The sequence below is a fragment of the Lithobates pipiens genome, unplaced genomic scaffold, assembly GCF_037356315.1.
Source record: "Lithobates pipiens isolate NorthernLeopardFrog02 unplaced genomic scaffold, aLitPip1_a1.2 Scaffold_23, whole genome shotgun sequence".
NCBI lineage: Eukaryota > Metazoa > Chordata > Amphibia > Anura > Ranidae > Lithobates > Lithobates pipiens.
In genome coordinates this window covers 312,122,131-312,139,986 of record NW_027507785.1, presented here as the reverse complement: position 1 = coordinate 312,139,986, position 17,856 = coordinate 312,122,131, and the positions used below count along the sequence as shown (strand labels likewise).

At 45.0% G+C, this 17,856-nt stretch overlaps 1 protein-coding gene across 1 annotated transcript; it reads left to right on the top strand.

The window, feature by feature from the left end:
• The first annotated feature begins 1,332 nt into the window (after positions 1 to 1,332).
• Positions 1,333 to 9,483, top strand: DYNLT5 (dynein light chain Tctex-type family member 5). The gene is given in 5 exon segments (XM_077450526.1): positions 1,333 to 1,375; positions 1,378 to 1,453; positions 2,439 to 2,530; positions 7,432 to 7,556; positions 9,035 to 9,483. Coding segments are annotated over 5 exon segments (540 nt in total). The 3' UTR covers positions 9,239 to 9,483.
• Positions 9,484 to 17,856: the final 8,373 nt, after the last annotated feature.

The following is a 17,856-nucleotide window of genomic DNA, read 5'->3' as shown; positions in this document are numbered from 1 at the left end:
TATAGGAGGTGAACAGGCTGAGAGGAACGTAGAACTTTAGTTATGGAACTTGATAAATAGTTACAAATAAGCAGCTGATCAAAAAAAAAATGTATTGTATCAATTAAATAGCAGCGCTGGTCATTGTCTGATACTTTGTACTCCAATGATTACATAGTGGGGAGTAGTACATCAGTGCTTTTTTGTAATATTGTCAGGAGTGCATACACCTGTGACCAGGGAAATAAAAGTCCAATCATTTATATTGGTGACCTGATTTATATAGAGAGACCAGAGGGGAGGTGATTTTCCCTATTTATTATGTGAACATTCAACCTCCATATGTGTGATCACAATGACCAGAACTTATCAAGTATAAGACAAAAAGTTTCCGACATCCACGTTCACAGCAGCCCTCAATCTGCAGGGAGAGGGGCAGACATTGAAGGGTTAAAGGCAGAGGATCTGTTGATGATGCCAGTGTGTTTGCGGCGGGTGGAGGGTATCCAGGGAGACAGGCTGCCGTGGTGTCACATTGCCCCAGGGTGAGCAGGCACAGTGACAATCCCTGCTTCCTTTTCTGTCATACATTCTATGAGTAGGTGTGGAATGTGACCTACGGCACGACTATGAGTGCTATAGAGATCAATGGGAGAGCCCCAAAAAAATACATCGTGCTTCACCAATAGGATTGGCTGCCAGGGATCAGCAGCGTTGAGATACCAAAAAGGTTAAAAAAAAAATTAAATTTTAGTAAAAAAATTAAAATAAAAAAAAAAAAATGGAAGAAGAAAAAATAACTGGGGACTATAGCATTGAAAAATCCCCACTAATGCAGCTCAGTTATGTCTTTTAGGATCCTAGAGCCCAATCTGCTGCCCGAGTTTGCAGTCTCTGACCATCTCTTGTATCATGTCTGCAGTCTCCGACCATCTCTTGTATCATGCCTGCAGTCTCCAACCATCTCCTGTATCATGTCTGCAATCTCTGACTATCTCCTGTATCATGTCTTCTGTCTCTGACCATCTCCTGTATCATGTCTTGCTGTCTCTGACCATCTCCTGTATCATGTCTCCAGTCTCTGACCATCTCCTGTATCATTTCTGCAGTCTCTGACCATCTCTTGTATCATGTCTCCAGTCTCTGACCATCTCCTGTATCATGTCTCCAGTCTCTGACCATCTCTTGTATCATGTCTCTCCGTTCATTCAAAATTAGGACGGACTGTCCGTCGGATTGTCTGACGGACTAAGTTGGCCATACAGTCCGCCCGTGTGTACGCGGCTTTAGTCAGAACTACAGAACATGTTTAATTCCCGGGATCTGAGAGATGTCACTGCTCTTTTCACAGAGATGTCAGAAGCCGCCAAGGACAAGGCTGCCCGCCTGCTGAAGAAGAGGGAAGCGTATCATCACTTGGCAGCCATGAAGTGAGACCCAGGGACAACCTGAACAAGCCCAAAGAATCCAGAGAGTGAGCCGGCAAACCTTCTTCATTACCATTACCTTCAGATAAGGGGCCAAGTTTGGGTATACGGGGGCCAAGGCAAACATCTTGTGGATGTACCCCTATTTGCTGTAGGTGACCACTAGACCCCCCCCCCCAATAGTTACAGATTCTAGAGACATTCTCTGCATTACTTAAAAGGCTAAAACAAAACACTAGGGGGTCTATTTAGAAAAAAAAAATTCTGTTCGAATACCTCAGCATCCACACAAATAATCTCCTGTTCAAATATGTTTCCTATGAGTGTCAGCTCCATCTAGTGGCCATAATGTGGTATTTTCCTGATATTCCTCAATCAGGAAAATACTGCATTGTGGCCACTAGTAGGAACTGAAGATCTACACAATGCAGGCAGATCAAGGCGGGGGAAGGGTTGGTCTGACAGCAGGCTTCTGTATATAGCTTCCTGAAAACATTGCAACCTCCTGCCTCAGTACTCCTCTCAAGAGCCCTCAGCCCTGATGTAAGCATGTACATCGCCTCCTCTTGGGAGGAGTTATCCAATTATCAAAATGCCTTGATGAGCGGGTATAGGTCTGGAGGAGTGGGCATTCCTCAGCTGGCTGTATTTCTATGCAGACTGCTCTAGGTAACGTCCATATGTGATGCTGAGCCTCTACGATCGAAAGAACTGAAATCCAATGAATGAAAGAGGGAGGCCAGGCAGAGTCAGGCTGGGGAGGAAATGCCTAGATGTCTAAATGTCCTGCAGCCAAGAAATGAGGCTGGCGCTATCTGGCTTGCTGCAATTTCTAATGTACACTGTGAGAAGCTCGCAGTGTGCAGTGTAAGCCATTTCAGTCCAGGTGAGGATCCGGTACAACTGTGTAAGACTGAAGGGAAGGCTGGAGGTTGAGGTTAGAGTTTCTCCACAATCTTGATGGAACAGTTTGTACAATTACATTGTAGCTAGATTTATGAATAACAATTTATTGATTGTGTTTTATTGTAGCTCTATGAGCACAGTGTCTTATATCGATGAGCCGGGGCACCATGATGACGTACACCGTCCGGTCGTGCAGATGGAAAATACGTATCAGTTAGGTATGGTCGTTTGTATTTATCTGCATTTAAGAACTCATTTAAAGGGTCAGTCCACCTAACGTACCCCAGAATGTTTGGCTGCAGATAGATGCTGGTGATTATCTGTATCTTATACATCTTTGGGACCCTGCTCAGACTTATCCTTACAGTGGTTGTAAACCCACTTAGAAAAAAAAATGAAAACCTGCAAGACAAAGGCATTGCAGGCATTGCATGAGCTAGTATGATGTCATGACGTCACTCCCACGCATGCTCAAAGGAGCCGCCGGTAACGGCACAGTCTAACTGAAGCAACGGCATGTACTGCCATTGCTTCAGTGAGCATGTGAGCAATGTCGTTGGCACACGCAAACACAGGGGATATCTCCTAAACCAGGGATATGCAATTAGTGGCCCTCCAGCTGCTGCAAAACTACAAGTCCCATCATGCCTCTGGGTGTCATGCTTGCTGTGCCTCATGGGACTTGTAGTTCTGCAACAGCTGGAGGTCCGCTAATTGCATATCCCTGTCCTAAACCGTGCAGGTTTAGGAGATATACTGGGTAGCTACAGGTAAGCCTTATTATAGGCTTATCTGCAGCAAAACGTGCTCTACAACCACTTTAAAGGAGAAATATGGCCAAAGCTCCTTTGGCTGTACTTCTCCTGGGGATCAGAGGAGTGCACTTACTTCAGCTAAGCCGGTCCAGGATTAGCAGGGATCCTGACAATAATGTCAGGATTTGCCCTGATGCCTTAATGACAGCTAGCTTAGCCTTTCAAAGCACCGCTGAGAGCCTGAGCCAGCCACTCCCACCCCCTCCAAAGCACAGCACTCCAATGAAGGAAGAGCAGAGAGCCGGTGACTGACAGTCAGCAGCTCTCTGCTCAAGAACTGAGCGATCAGAGGTCTTAGTTACATAGATACATAGTAAGGTTGAATAAAGACACCAGTCCATCCAGTTCAACCTGAGTGAGTGTCTACAATTGTCCCTATCCCTGTACATTGCACACTCACATCGGTCCCTACCCTCAAGGAGGCCACAATCCAAGGTCCCCATTCATATACTAGGGCCAATTTTTGGACAGAAGCCAATTAACCTACCTGCATGTCTTTGGAGTGTGGCAGGAAAACCACGCAGGCACAGGGAGAACATGCAAACTCCAGGCAGGTAGTGTCGTGGTTGGGATTCGAACCAGCGACCCTTTTTACTGCTAGGCGAGAGTGCTAACCACTACACCACTGTGCCGCCGTCTTTGATTGCTCAGCAGCGGCGGCCTGACCATTAGGAGTGCCTGAGCACCGCCCCCTTTCTCCAGGCCACCCCCCTATATGCATAATGAATAGATTCAGGCATTGCATGAATCTATCAACTGTCACCCCCTATTCATGAGTCCGGCCCCTTTCAGGGCACCGGGCGTATAAATTACAGCGACCGGGTTTATTTGTAAGCACCTGATTAGAGCCAAAGGCTGTAATAGGCTTCAAAACAGGGTGGGCTCGGGTTGCAGAGAGCGCAACCAGAGCCCACCCAGGTGTAATACAACAGCGAATGAATATTCGCTGTTGAAACACTGATCCTCACTCCTGCCAATCAGAAGCGGGTGTGAGACCCATTTTCAGATTGGCCAAAAAGAGAACCCTCCCAATTGGCCACAGAGGAGGAGGGAGAAAACGGAAGCAGCCTTCGCCATGATGACCCGTGGAGAGCAGGACAATGGGAGGCCGCCACCGCCGAGCAGGGGAAGCCACTGGTGATAGGGTAAGTGCTACCAACCGGGCGCGCGGGGGGGGTGGGGGGGGTAGCATACTGTTTGCACCGGCCGCCACTGCCGTTCAGGTCTCAAGGTAGAGCTGGCAGGGGTCAGCTGCAGCATCGGAATAATGCTGCAGCTATCTAACTGCGTATGGATGTTTTTTTTGTGAACCCATACTTCTCTTTTAGGAGTTCTCAGCTCTGCCCACGTGACACTCTCCTTGCAAGCGCAGCATAAAGTTCTGCAGCAGGAGTAAGACTGCACAAGTGGTGGCAGATGGGGCAAAGCCAAGAGCTGAAACTGGCACAGATGTCCCCATTGAAAGATTTCCTCTCTATTCCTGTTCTGGTGACAACTGTAAATACATTTTTTTGTCTCAATCAGTAGTTACCAGGACAAATAGAGAGCGCGGATACCTCTGGGGGGGGGGGGGGGGAATGAGTGGGGGCACGGAGAGCAATATAAACCTTGCTGAGGTAAAACTAATAAATATTAAAAATAAATATAATAAAATAAAATCCTCTCCACTCCGTCCAAAACGAAAAAATGGCATTACATACACTTTAATTCTCATATTCAATGTGTAACCCTTTCCTGTCACCTTCCAGCAGCCCTTCTTTAACACCAGGAGGCTTCCCAATCATGTGACCCCTTTGATTGGCTCTCACAGTGACCCACTGGCTCCAATCACAAAGCTGAGAGCTGTCAGAGAGGGTTTGGTCAGTGTGATGGGAGGTCCAAACACAACTTCAGACCACTATGGATGCATATGTGCAGCGGCTGGGCAGTAAAGGCCTGGTTTCCTGCAGCCACATACACTATATTGTCAAAAGTATTGGGACACCTGCCTCTACACACACATGAACTTTAATGGCATCCCAGTCTTAGTCCGTAGGGTTCAGTATTGCGTTGGCCCACCCTTTGCAGCTATAACAGCTTCAACTCTTCTGGGAAGGCCGTCCACAAGGTTTAGGAGTGTGTCTATGGGATTGTTTGACCATTCTTCCAGAAGCGCCTGTGAGGTCAGGCACTGATGTTGGACGAGAAGGCCTGGCTCGCAGTCTACATTCATCCCAAAGGTGTTCTGTCGGGTTGAGGTCAGGACTCTGTGCAGGCCAGTCACGTTCCTCCACCCCAGGGATCCTCAAACTACGGCTCTCCAGCTGTTGCGGAACTACACATCCCATGTGCCATTGTAAAACTCTGACATTCACAGACATGACTGGGCATGATGGGAATTGTAGTTCCTGAACAACTGGAGGGCCGTAGTTTGAAGACCCATGCTCCACCCCAAACTCGCTCATCCATGTCTTTATGGACCTTGCTTTGTGCTCTGGTCTAAATCATTTGGTGGAGGGGGGAATATGGTGTGGAGTTGTTTTTCAGGGGTTGGTCTTGGCCCCTTAGTTCCAGTGAAGGGAACTCTTAAGGCGTCGGCATACCAAGACATTTTGGACAATTTCATGCTCTCAACTTTGTGGGAACAGTTTGGGGACGGCCCCTTCCTGTTCCACCATGACTGCGCACCAGTGCACAAAGCAAGGTCCATAAAGACATGGATGAGCGAGTGACAGATTTGACAAAGCACGCAATCGGGCAAAACCAGCAACAGCAAAAGAGATGCCCTGCTCCACGTTGGCTGTGGCTGGTTCCTTCTCCGACACCTCAGTTCCCGGCTTGTCTTCGGTGATGCCCCCCTTCCTTCAACACCCACCACAGAGTTTTTCCCCTGGACACAGTCAGCTGCTTGGCTCTATTCACATCGCCAGTCTCAGTGACACCATCTTCCCTTGCCGGCCAGTCCGGCTCTACTCACCACACACTGAAGCTGGTGTGTTCTTGTGGCTTTCCATGGTCGGTGTCCCTTGGTTGGTTGTCCCGGATGGTCCTAGTGATCCATCAGTGCCTGAGCCAGCCTTACAGCCTTGTGGTAACGTTATCATTCAGATTTGTACAGTTTTAATCTGTGGAATAAATCATCAGCAACCTTTTTGGGTACACACGTGTTTCATTGGAGCCATTACCCATCAATTCCAGCTCAGGTCCTGGGCACTGTCAACCCTTTATGTCTTCCGTACCAACAGTAAGTAGTCAAATTTTCTAGAAAGTTCAGAGGCACATTACAAGCGAACAGTGGCGGTTTGTAATGCCGGGCGCATGGGCATCACCCCCCAATCCATGCGTCTGGCCCCCTAATCTACAAACAGGGCGCCGGACACATGGATTTCAATGTTTTTTTTTTCTTCTTTTTTTGGAAGCACAGGATTAGAGCCAGAAGGATGGGCTCAGGGCACAGAGCACTGCACCCCGAGCCCACCCAGTGGTGTGACAATAGCAAATTAAAGGGGATGTAAACCCATCCTATGCATGAAGGTGAAAAAACACCTGGCAGTGACCGGCCCCCCAGCCCCCCATTTTACCTACCTGAGCCCCATATTTCTGTCAGTGGAGACGCGCTCTCCCTCTCTCCAGGGGGTCCCGGCTCTTTATTGGATAGATTGATAGCAGCGCAGCCATTGGCTCCCACTGCTGCCAATCAAATCCAATGACGTGAGCGCCGGGGGGTGGGGCCAAGTCCGGCATTCATGTCTATGGACGCAAATGCTAGACTCAGGAGTGCGCCCACAAAGTAATCCCCCGGGAGAGCACTTCTCCTAGAGGGTTATCTGATGCGGGGAGGAGCCACCGGGGGACCCCAGAAGAGCAGGTTTAGGGCCACTCTGTGCAAAACGAGCTGCACAGTGGAGGTAAGTATAACATGTTTGTTATTTTTTTTTTTTTAAATGAACCCTTACAATCACTTTAATATGCGCTATTGTCTTTCTGATTCTCCTCCCGGCCAATCAGGAAGCGGGTCCTGAGACCCATTACCCAATTGGCTGAGAGGAGAAGCGATCCTATTGGCTGAGGAGCAGGGGAAGCCATCGTGAAGCACCAGGAGGAGGAGATGCCGCTCGGAGGAAGTGCTGCCCGCAACCTAAATGGATTGCCCCCCCCTATAAAAAATATATCACCAGCGGCCACTGCAAGTGAATATAACATCCTGTATTGAAAGGAATATTACTGCAAATAAACATTACAAATATGAGATCTTTCTGCTTTGGCTTGCAGTTGTTTGATGTTGGTGACAGGGCCTCTTGATGAAAGCTACTTCTCTGTTGTAGGCCCCGGGAGACGCTTTCCTGTAGCCACAGTGAACAATATTCTGAAGGACGTCCTGACCAGTTATCTTCAGGAGGAGAAGTATGAAGCTGAGTTATGTAGACAGATGACAAAGACCATTTCCGAGGTGAGACCCGCAGGGATAGTAAATGGCCGGGGACATATCCCATATTCATTAACCTGTTGCCGACTAGCTGCCGTCATTATACAGCGGCCGGTTGGCATGGCTGTGCAAAGCGCCGTAGGTCTACGTTGGCCACTTTAAGAGCTCTAGGGGGCGTGCACATGCCCACGGCTCAACACCAGAGCCGATGTACATGGCTGGAGGCCGTATTGTCCACCGTTGACCTGCGATCGCTCCTCAGAGAGCCAGAATGGGGATCTGTCAATGTAAACAGACAGATCCCCGTTCTGTCAGGGAGGTAGAGAGAGATCTGTTGTTTCTAGTGATCAGGAACAGCGATCTATCTCTACTTCCTGTCAGTCGCCCCCCCCCCCCCCCCCCCACATTATTTTTTTGAAACACCTCCCAGGAAACACATTTAACCCCTTTATCACCCTTTAGTTAACCCCTTCCCTACCAGTGACATTTATACAGTAATCAGTGGGTATTTATAGCTCTAATCACTGTATAAATTTCACTGGTCCCAAAAAAGTGTCCGCCGCAGTGTTGCAGCCCCACTAAAAATCGCTGATCACTACCATTACTAGTAAAAAAAAAATGAATAATAATTATATTATTATTTATAATAATAATTTAATAATAAAAATGCCATAAATCTATCCCCTATTTTGTAGATGCTATAACTTTTGTGCAAATATATGCTTATTGCTATTTTTTTTTTTTTTTTTTTTTTAACCAAAAATATGTAAAAGAATATATATTGGCCTAAACTGATGAAGAAATTATTTTTTTTACATTTTTCAGGCGGATATTTATTATAGCAAAAAGTTTTTTTTTTTTCAAAATTGTCGCTCTTTTTTTGTTTATAGCACAAAAAAAAAAAATTTGCAGAGGTGATCAAATACCACCAAAAGAAATCTCTATTTGAGGGAAAAACAGGACATAGATTTTGTTTGGGTACAGCGTCACACGACCGCGCAATTGTCAGTTAAAGCGACGCAGTGCCGAGTCGCAAAAAATGGTCTGGTCAGGAAGTAGGTAAATCCTTCCGGGGCTGAAGTGGTTAATGGGCCTCTTCGGGAAAGGAATGCAATGCAGGAATGTAAGCAAAATCATGCGTGTTCCTATAGCGTAAGAAACACGCACGCTCGTTCCTATAGCATGCGTCTTTTTTTTTTTTTTGCAGGTGTGGTGTGGGGCTTCAATCTACAATCCTTAGCATGCGCTGTGGTGACCAGGTTAGTCGTCCTCACTGCAGGGATATTATGTCAGGTATAAACATTTGGGACTAGGCTGATGCAGCGCAGTCCCTGATATTCCTATGTGAGAAAAGAAGCCGGGTCTTTGGAAAATGCAGGAGGGGGATTGTGGAAAGTGGAGTGCTCTTTTAATGTTTTGGCGTCTGCAATGTGTATTGAATCCTCTCCCAGCTTTCTTTTCTTTCCACCATAATAAAGACGCTCTCATTTTCTGACTTCCAGGTAGTTAAAGCCAGAGTGAAGGACCTGATGATACCGCGGTATAAAATAATCGTCCTCATCTACATCGGACAGCTGAACGATCAGGGCATGCGGGTTGGCAGCCGGTGTATCTGGGACCCGGCGAACGACACTTTTGCCTCCTACACCTTTAAGAACAGCTCCCTGTTTGCTCTGGCTAATGTCTACGGCGTGTATTACGAATAGGAAGAAGGTGCTGCAGCGAGGATCGCTAAGCTGGTCACCGCAGTGCCTGCTGGGACTTGTAGTTTCATGATCAGTTGGTCCCTTATCCTGCCTCTAAACTAGAATGTGTTTAAATGTAACACCGGAAACCAGAGGATATTTACAGAGATTATTCTCTTTGCTAATATCTGTTGGTTTTTGTCCTTTTTTTTTTTTTTACAAGTATATTTATTTTGTGAATATTTGGAACAAGCAGCAGTAAAAAAAAAAAATAACGTTTTAATTAAAAAAAAAAAAGTTTCTGTGTCTTTATTCCTTGTTTTTATCAGGCCAAACCGCTATTTTATACATACAGTAAAACCTTGGATTGTGAGTATAATTTGCTCCGGAAACATGCTTGTAATCCAAAAAACTTGTATGTCAAAGCGAATTTCCCCATAAGAAATAATGGAAATTAAGATGATTTGTTCCACAACCATTTATTCATAAGTCCTTCAGTTTATAGTCCATATAAAAATATTACAGCAATGTGATCGGTTGTGTAACCATAAAATGTCCATCCACAAATGGAAGCCTCCACAGGGGGAATAGAAGCTAAATCCAGCAGGAGCTCCAGAGTATAAAAGAGAAGAGAGGCGCCTCTAAGTGTAGCAATATGGTTACATTCAATGAAGGTCCAACATTTAGCAACTCACATGGTAGATGATTAAAAGAGACACATCTAAGTATGTAGGCATCCGGGGTAAAGCACATAGACCATCCCCCGCACTGCCAGCTCTCACCGCTGTCAGTGTGCAATCATGACTGGGAAGACTACCCTGCAGTAGAGCGATCTTAAAGCGAGGCTTGATCCGCTCGTGGAGCGCAGCATGGAAGGGACGACGTTGATGGTGGTGCTGGAGACGGTCTATGTGGACAGCTTTACCCCAGATGCCTGCATACTTAGATGTGCCTCTTTAATCAACAACCATGTGAGTTGCCAAATGTTGTACCTTCATTAAATGTAACCATATTGCTACAGTTAGAGGCGCCTCTCTTCTCTTTTATACTCAGTTGTGACGTGACGCTACTTGTGTATCAAGACATTGCTTGTATATCAAGTCAAAATTGATAAAAAAAATTAGCTTGTCTTGCAAAACGCTCTCAAACCAAGTTACTCTCAAACCGAGGTTTTACTTTAGATAGATTAATGAGTGACCCCTGCTGGGTTTTTCTGCTGTCTGTGTCCCTGTTAGGAAGATACTCTCTGCACTGGTCTTGTCACCATTGTCACTTGGGCTGAAAGAGAGAGAAACCGGAAATTTGAGTTGCCAGCAGAGCATGAAAAGAGGGGGAATCTTCCAATGGGGACACTTGTTTGTGTTACACCTGAGGCTTGGTTCACACTGCTGGGACTCCAAAGTCGTGCGACTTCCAATGTGACAGTGCATTGCAACTTAATGTGACTTTAATGTGGCTTTCATGCGACTTTGATGTTTTGTGACTTTGGCTATAGCAAATCATAACAATGCAGAGTGGGGTTGATTTACTAAGGCTGGGTTCACACCATCACTGCATCCATCTCACAGCAGGGGTCCGGTGCGTCCTGGTTCACTTGTTCAGGTCCGATTTCAGTCCGAATTTTGGGCTGAATTCGGACCTGAAACGGACCAAAAGACGCACAGTGTACCGGACCTGCTCTGGAGATGTGAACGGTCAAAATCTCCTGCTATTGCGAATTGGATGAGGCGATCCCGCATCCAATTCACAATGGTGTGAACCCAGCCTTAAACTGGAGCAGCTCTGCATAGGAAACCAATCAGCTTCCAGGTTTTATTGTCAAAGCTTAACTAAACAAGCTGATGGTAGAAGCTGATTAGCTACCATGCACAGTTGCACCAGATTTTACTCTCTCCAGTTTTAGTAAATGAACCCCAGTGTGACACATATTATTGAACTTACAAAACCCTCCGAAGCCAAAGTCTCAAAAATTAGACAAATAAATTACTACCTTGCAAATGTTAACATTGCAGTCTAGGGCACTGATGTCGCAAGGAAGACACAGAAAAGTAGTGCAGAATAGGAACTATTTTTTATTTTTTTTTGGCGCTGGGAATTGAGTCACTGCACCCTTTGCAATGAATGTGTTATGTGTTATAGTGACTTTCTGTGTACCAAGTCGCAACAGTGTGAACCAGAGCTGAGCCCTGGTTCACATTGGTGCGATTTGACATGCAATTTTACATGTCAAATCGGTGGCAATTGGCGGCAATGGCACCGTCCTAATCAGTGCGACACCGCATTTGCGGCACTGCTCTGATTTCAAAAAGTCGTTTCTGTACAAATTTTTGTGATTTTTGATTGCGATTTCCATTGACATCTGTGCAGTAACCCGCACAGATGTCTGTGAAATCGCAGCCAAAATCGTGACTGACAAGCGGAACTCGCACGGCTTCATTCCCACAACTCAGTGTGAACCTGGGCTAAAGGGCATTTCCCTCTATTTGGAGAGCTTTTCTTACTTCCTGTTGTGTCTAGCGAACAGGATGTGATGGGAAATCTCCCCGATGGGGAACTGACTGGATTCATCATTCTCTGCTCTCCAAAATGAAGAGAAAAGTTTTGGCTTTAGTTATACTTTAACCAAGTTTGATCAAAATTGGTATCAGCATAATGGCAGCAGTAAATTGGGAGTGTATGGGAACCCTTGACACATTTTTTTTCTAATCTTCTCTTTAGGATATCATTGGATTCTTCTGAAAATCTTTGAGACATAGACACAGAATGAACAAGGTGCATGTAATCCAATCCTAGAGCAGTCCACTGCTGTCCTGTGCCTGTTCGAGTCAGTTGCTAGTTTGTGTAATGGGAAATGATTGAATAAAATGTATCGATCCCTAGTAATCTGCTGCCAGCAGAAGGATAGATCCGTAATCTGTCACTAGTCACATTAATAGTTGTGTCAATAGTTCCTGCGGTCGGGACATTTGCTACAATGTGTATTAATGTGTATTTAATGTGTGTACAGCCATATTTCACCTTGACCGCAAGTAAATATTAACTGTCTATAGGTTGAGTCCACAATACGTCAGTTGCTTGGTAATTCTAGAGGACCCGTACTCTGGTGTTTACTTAACTGCTACCTTTACATTCCTGCTCTTCATCATATGAATATGTAGTCATAGAAGGGGCCAAAATACTTTCCTGGAGAAAAAACACCAGTTCTGGTCACATGACCATTTTGCAACATGATCGCTGCCTTTGGAAGAATTAAAACCTCTTGTCAGGCAGCACAGTGGCTAAGTGGCTAGCACTTCTGCATGACAGCACTGAGGTCACTGGTTCAAATCCCAACCGTGGCACAACTTGCCTGGAGTTTGCATGTTCTACCTGTTCCTGCGTGGGTTTACTCCCACACTCCAAAGACATGCTGGTAGGTTAATTGGCCTTAGTATGTGTATGAAATGTGAGTTAAGTACCTTAGAGTGTAAGCTCCTTTAGAGCAGGGTACTGGTGTGAATGTATAATACACATCAAGCACTTTATAAATTGAAGGTGCTCTGTAAGTACCTGTAATAAATAAATAAGTTAATTGATGTATGTGTCACCATTGGCGATGTTTCCCTTTCCACACCAGGACAGGAAGTGAAAGACACCAAAAAAAGATTCTAAAGCCAACCATACATTCAATAATTTCCCTTTGGGGTTAATAAAGGATTCTGATACATGGATCGAAATTTGGCCACTGCAGCAGGGACTGGACAAATTTAAATCCATGTATAGGCAGGCTGGTTATACCAAAGTCAATCCATTGATTGACCTGGATACAACCAGCCTGCTGGATATTTGTACATGCGATTACTGCCAGCTGTTATAGCCGCTGGCATTGTGTTCTGCCAGCTGGGATGTCTCCCTGTGCCGGCCACCCCCCCGCAGGCAGAATACAACAGCAATGGGGGAGGCATCAAGCTTTTTTCTATCCTTCCATCCATGGTGGAAGGAAAGAGAATCAATTTATCAATGGCTTGCCTAACCCTCTAGCTTGCCAAAAATACTTGTCTTGTTGCAGTCTATGCCCTCAGTGAGATTTACCACTACTTCCTGTCCATGTTAGAGCGCCAAAGGGATGAAGCTAAGGGGAAAATAATACGTATGCTATAGGCACCCCTAACCTGAGGGGGAGGCGGACCTCAAGGATGGGAAGTGTTATCATAATGGGGGATTTTAATTATCCAGACATAGACTGGGCAGGGGGGAGAACCTCTGGGGGAATCTAGGATGGAAAAGGACCTGGGGGTCCTAGTAGATGATAGGCTCAGTAATGGCATGCATTAAAATGCGGATCAACTCCAGAGATAAAGCGATAATTCTCCCGCTCTACAAGACTCTGGTCCGGCCGCACCTGGAGTACACTGTCCAGTTCTGGGCACCAGACCTCAGAAAGGATGTGCTGGAAATGGAGCGACTACAAAGAAGGGCAACAAAGCTAATAAAGGGTCTGGAAGATATTAGTTATGAGGAAAGGTTGCGAGCGCTGAACTTATTCTCTCTGGAGAAGAGACGCTTGAGAGGGGATATGATTTCAATATACAAATACCGTACTGGTGACCCCACAATAGGGAGAAAACTTTTTTGCAGAAGGGAGATTAACAAGACACGTGGCCACTCATTAAAATTAGAATAAAAGAGGTTTAACCTTAAACTATGTAGAGGGTTCTTTACTGTAAAAAGGATGTGGAATTCCCTTCCACAGGCAGTGGTATCAGCAGGGGGCATCGGTAGTTAAAAAAAACTACTAAATATGAACCCGAACGACCGCACCATACAGGGATATACAATATAATACTGACATATAATCACACACATAGGTTGGACTTACATAGTTACATAGTTAGTCAGGTTGAAAAAAGAAACAAGTCCATCCAGTTCAACCACAAAAAAAAAAAAAAAAGATATCATACAATCGCATATTCCCAATTCTATACCCACAGTTGATCCAGAGGAAGGCGAAAAAACCCCAGCAGAGCATCATCCAATTTGTTACAGCAGGGGAAAAAAATCCTTCCTGATCCTCCGAGAGGCGATCGGATTTTCCCCAGATCAACTTCACCTATAAATGTTAGTATCCAGTTATATTGTGTACATTTAGGAAATAATCCAGGCCTTTCTTAACCAGTTCCCGACCGGCGCACGTCGACATAATGGCACGGGCAGGCATATTGGCGTATAGGTACGTCCATTTTAATACCGGTCAGGACCCCCATGAGTCCGGTCGCGGGTCCCACGGACTCGATTGCTGCGGGGATACCCGCGATGGTCTCACGGGGCGGCTGAACAGGGAGATGCCATTGTAAACAGCATCTCCCCTTTCTGCCTAGCAACAAGTGACGCTGATCTCTGCTCCATGTGATTGGAGCAGAGATCAGTGTTCACTAACACAAATCCCAGCCCCCCGACAGTTAGTAACACACCCCTAGGACACACTTAACCCCTACACTGCCACCCCCTGGTTAACCCCTTCACTGCCAGTGTCATTTACACAGGAATCACTGCATTTGTATAGCACTGATTGCTGTATAAATGACAATGGTTCCAAAAAATGTGTCACAAAATTTCCGATGTGTCCACCATAATGTCGCAGTCACAATAAAAATCGCTGATCGCCACCATCACTAGTAAAAAAAAAAATGATTAATAAAAATGCCTTAAACTATCCCCTATTTTGTAAACGCTATAACTTTTGCGCAAACCAATCAATGATCGCTTATTTCGATTTTTTATACCAAAAATATGTAGAAAAATATGTAAATGACACTGGTAGGGAAGGGGTTAACACTAAGGGGCGATCAAGGGGTTAATTGTGTGTTTTCTCAGTGTGTTCTAACTGTATGGGGATAGGACTGAGTAGGAGAGGAGACATTTTGCTGTTCCTACATAGTAGGAACAAACGACATATCTCCTCTCCTCTGACAGCACAGGGATTGTGTGTTTACGCACACAAATCCCTGTGCTGGTGCTCATGCATGCAATCGCACGTGGCCGGCGGCAATCGTGACCACTGGCCACACGAATCGTGTCCCCCGCCACGCGTGCACCCTCTGGCGGCTCTTAAAGGAACCCCGTACCTGTACGGGGTTTCGTGCAGGGGAGCCATTCTGCCCCTGTATATAGACGTGAGTTGGTTGGGAACCGATTAAGAGGCTGTAACCCTATAGCATTAGCTTGTGTCTTCTCTGTCCAAAGCCGGCCATACACGGGTCAAATTACAAACAAATTAAGAAATTAACAAATAATTTTGTTAAAATTTTGCACCATTAGTGGGCCGCATTGAAGTTAAGCGATCGGGCATGTTGGAAATTTTTGCACAAATTACCAAATTTTGAATCAATGATGGGAGAATCGTGCGAGAAATATAATTGAAAAAGAGAAGCGCATGAACTGTGACCTGGAAAGAAAAGAAGAGTCGCAGGTACAAAATTTCTGCAGCAACAAGAGGGAAAATTGAAGGCTTGGTTGGTTATATTTTGAAATCAATGGTGGTACCATGGGATCACAAAATGCACAAAATTTCTGATTTTCTAAAGAAAATTTGTTCAGGATTTGACCCATCGCATCAAATATTTCAAAAGATGATTATAAAGATTCAAGCCCAAGACTTTACAGAGACTGCAGTGCTGAAACGAGGGGAGATAGGAGACCTCCAGATAGTATTAAAGCTCTTCTATTAAAAAAGCCTTCAATCGCACTTTATACCTGACAGGGTTACTTTAAGCACACTTCACCTTTTTCAAAGCTCCAGCGCTGCCTTCCACATCTTCCTCAGACGCTGGCTAATGGCCCCCTTTCAGGCTGAATAATGTGTCAATCAGCCACTTCCTGTGAGCCCAGGTTGTCATGGACACGCCCCCTGGGGGTACATCTTCATGCAGCCCAGGCTAACACTACAATGCTGCACCACTGAGGACCACCCACTACCGACAGAGAAAGAGAGGAAGAACCAGCATGTCACATGATCGGCCAGAAGACACATAGAAATAAAGTATGTTCCCTGAAAGTGTATTCAAGTATGAGGATGTACTGGAGTTTGGCTTTAAACCCTTAAAGAGGACCTGAACCCTGGATGCTGTAAGCAAAAAATAATCAGGTAGGGGGCAAAGGACTAATCACCAGTATTGGTTGTGAACTCCAGGCAGCTGATTCTTCAATCTACTGACCTACCTTGGTCTGTGTCTCCGTGTGGAGGTGACCATCATGGTAGAGGCAGGGCTTTGCTTCCTCATGCAAGAACCTCCAGCAAGGAGAACCGTGATCACCAAATCTTACTCCAAAACTCTCCTGAAACTAACAGGGCCAGCAGTGCCTTAGATCTCACACTGCAGCTATACAACTATAAGGATGTAGGCATTAGGGGTGCCTAGGCACACTCAAATATCAGGAAGTACTCTGTTATTTTTGAAGTATGAATTACAGCCAAAAGCATACCTCCAAATTGTCCCTGATTTCGAGGGACTGTCCCTGATTTGGAGCAATATCCCTCCGTCCCTCATTCCTCCTCATTTGTGAGGACGGGTTTGTTTGGTTGTGCGCCGGCCGGCACACCAAGCTTAAGGAGATTCTGTTTTTACATTGCTGTAAGTGAAATACTTTATTTTAATAAATATTCAAAAGATTTTATGCCATGTGGAGCTTTTTATTTTTTAGGTATATCACCTATCCATCCTATTGAATGACGTCCCGGACACAGGAGAGCCGTACAACCAGGAGCAAGGCCCAGGCTGGGTTTAAGCCATAGGCGCTGAGTGATCCCTTGTAATGAATAAATCTCAATTATTGGTGGACTGTTTATGGACTTTATTAATTATACATCTATATTTACCATTTCATGTGAACAACTAGCGTGATTCTAATTTATTTACTAAGATTTATATAGTTGTATATAAAATGGGCTTTTCATCTTTTTTCATCTTTCAAAAAGTGTCTCCCAGTGCTAAACCTTTCATCCAAATTCTAAATTGCAGCATTTGTAAATTCCAAAAGCCAATATAAAGGAATAGTAGTGGTAAAAAAAAGCACTTGTGGGTTATGGGGCCGTGGCAGGGGGTGTGGCCTATGCCTAGATACTTTTGCTAATAGGTGTCCCTAATTCCTATTGCAGAAGGTTGGGAGGTATGCAAAGGGTACATTTTTCAATGTGCAGTTTGGCCTAAATTCAAATTTCTAAGGAATCCATATAACATAACAAATCATCACTTTTTGAGAACAGGTTTGAAGTTTAAAGAGACCCTGTTATTAGCTTAAAAAATTGCAGTTAAAAACGATAGAAAAATCAAGCATTTTACTTGCAGCAATTTTTCCTTACATAAATGTATTTTTACTTCATTTTTAAATCACACACTCAAAGTTATTACCTTTTCTCCCACTTGCCCCACCCTATTAGATTGGAAGCTCACATGAGCAGGGCCCTCTTGTGCTGTGTATTGTAACTGTATTGTCTCCCTTTACACTGTAAAGTGCTGCACAAACTGTTGGCGCTATTGAAATCCTGTATAATAATAATAATATCACATGATAGAACATTTGACTAGTCAATACTCTAGCACAGCCCTCTCCCCTTTTAGGGAGTTTCCATTTACTCTCAATGCTGAGGATGAGGAGGATTT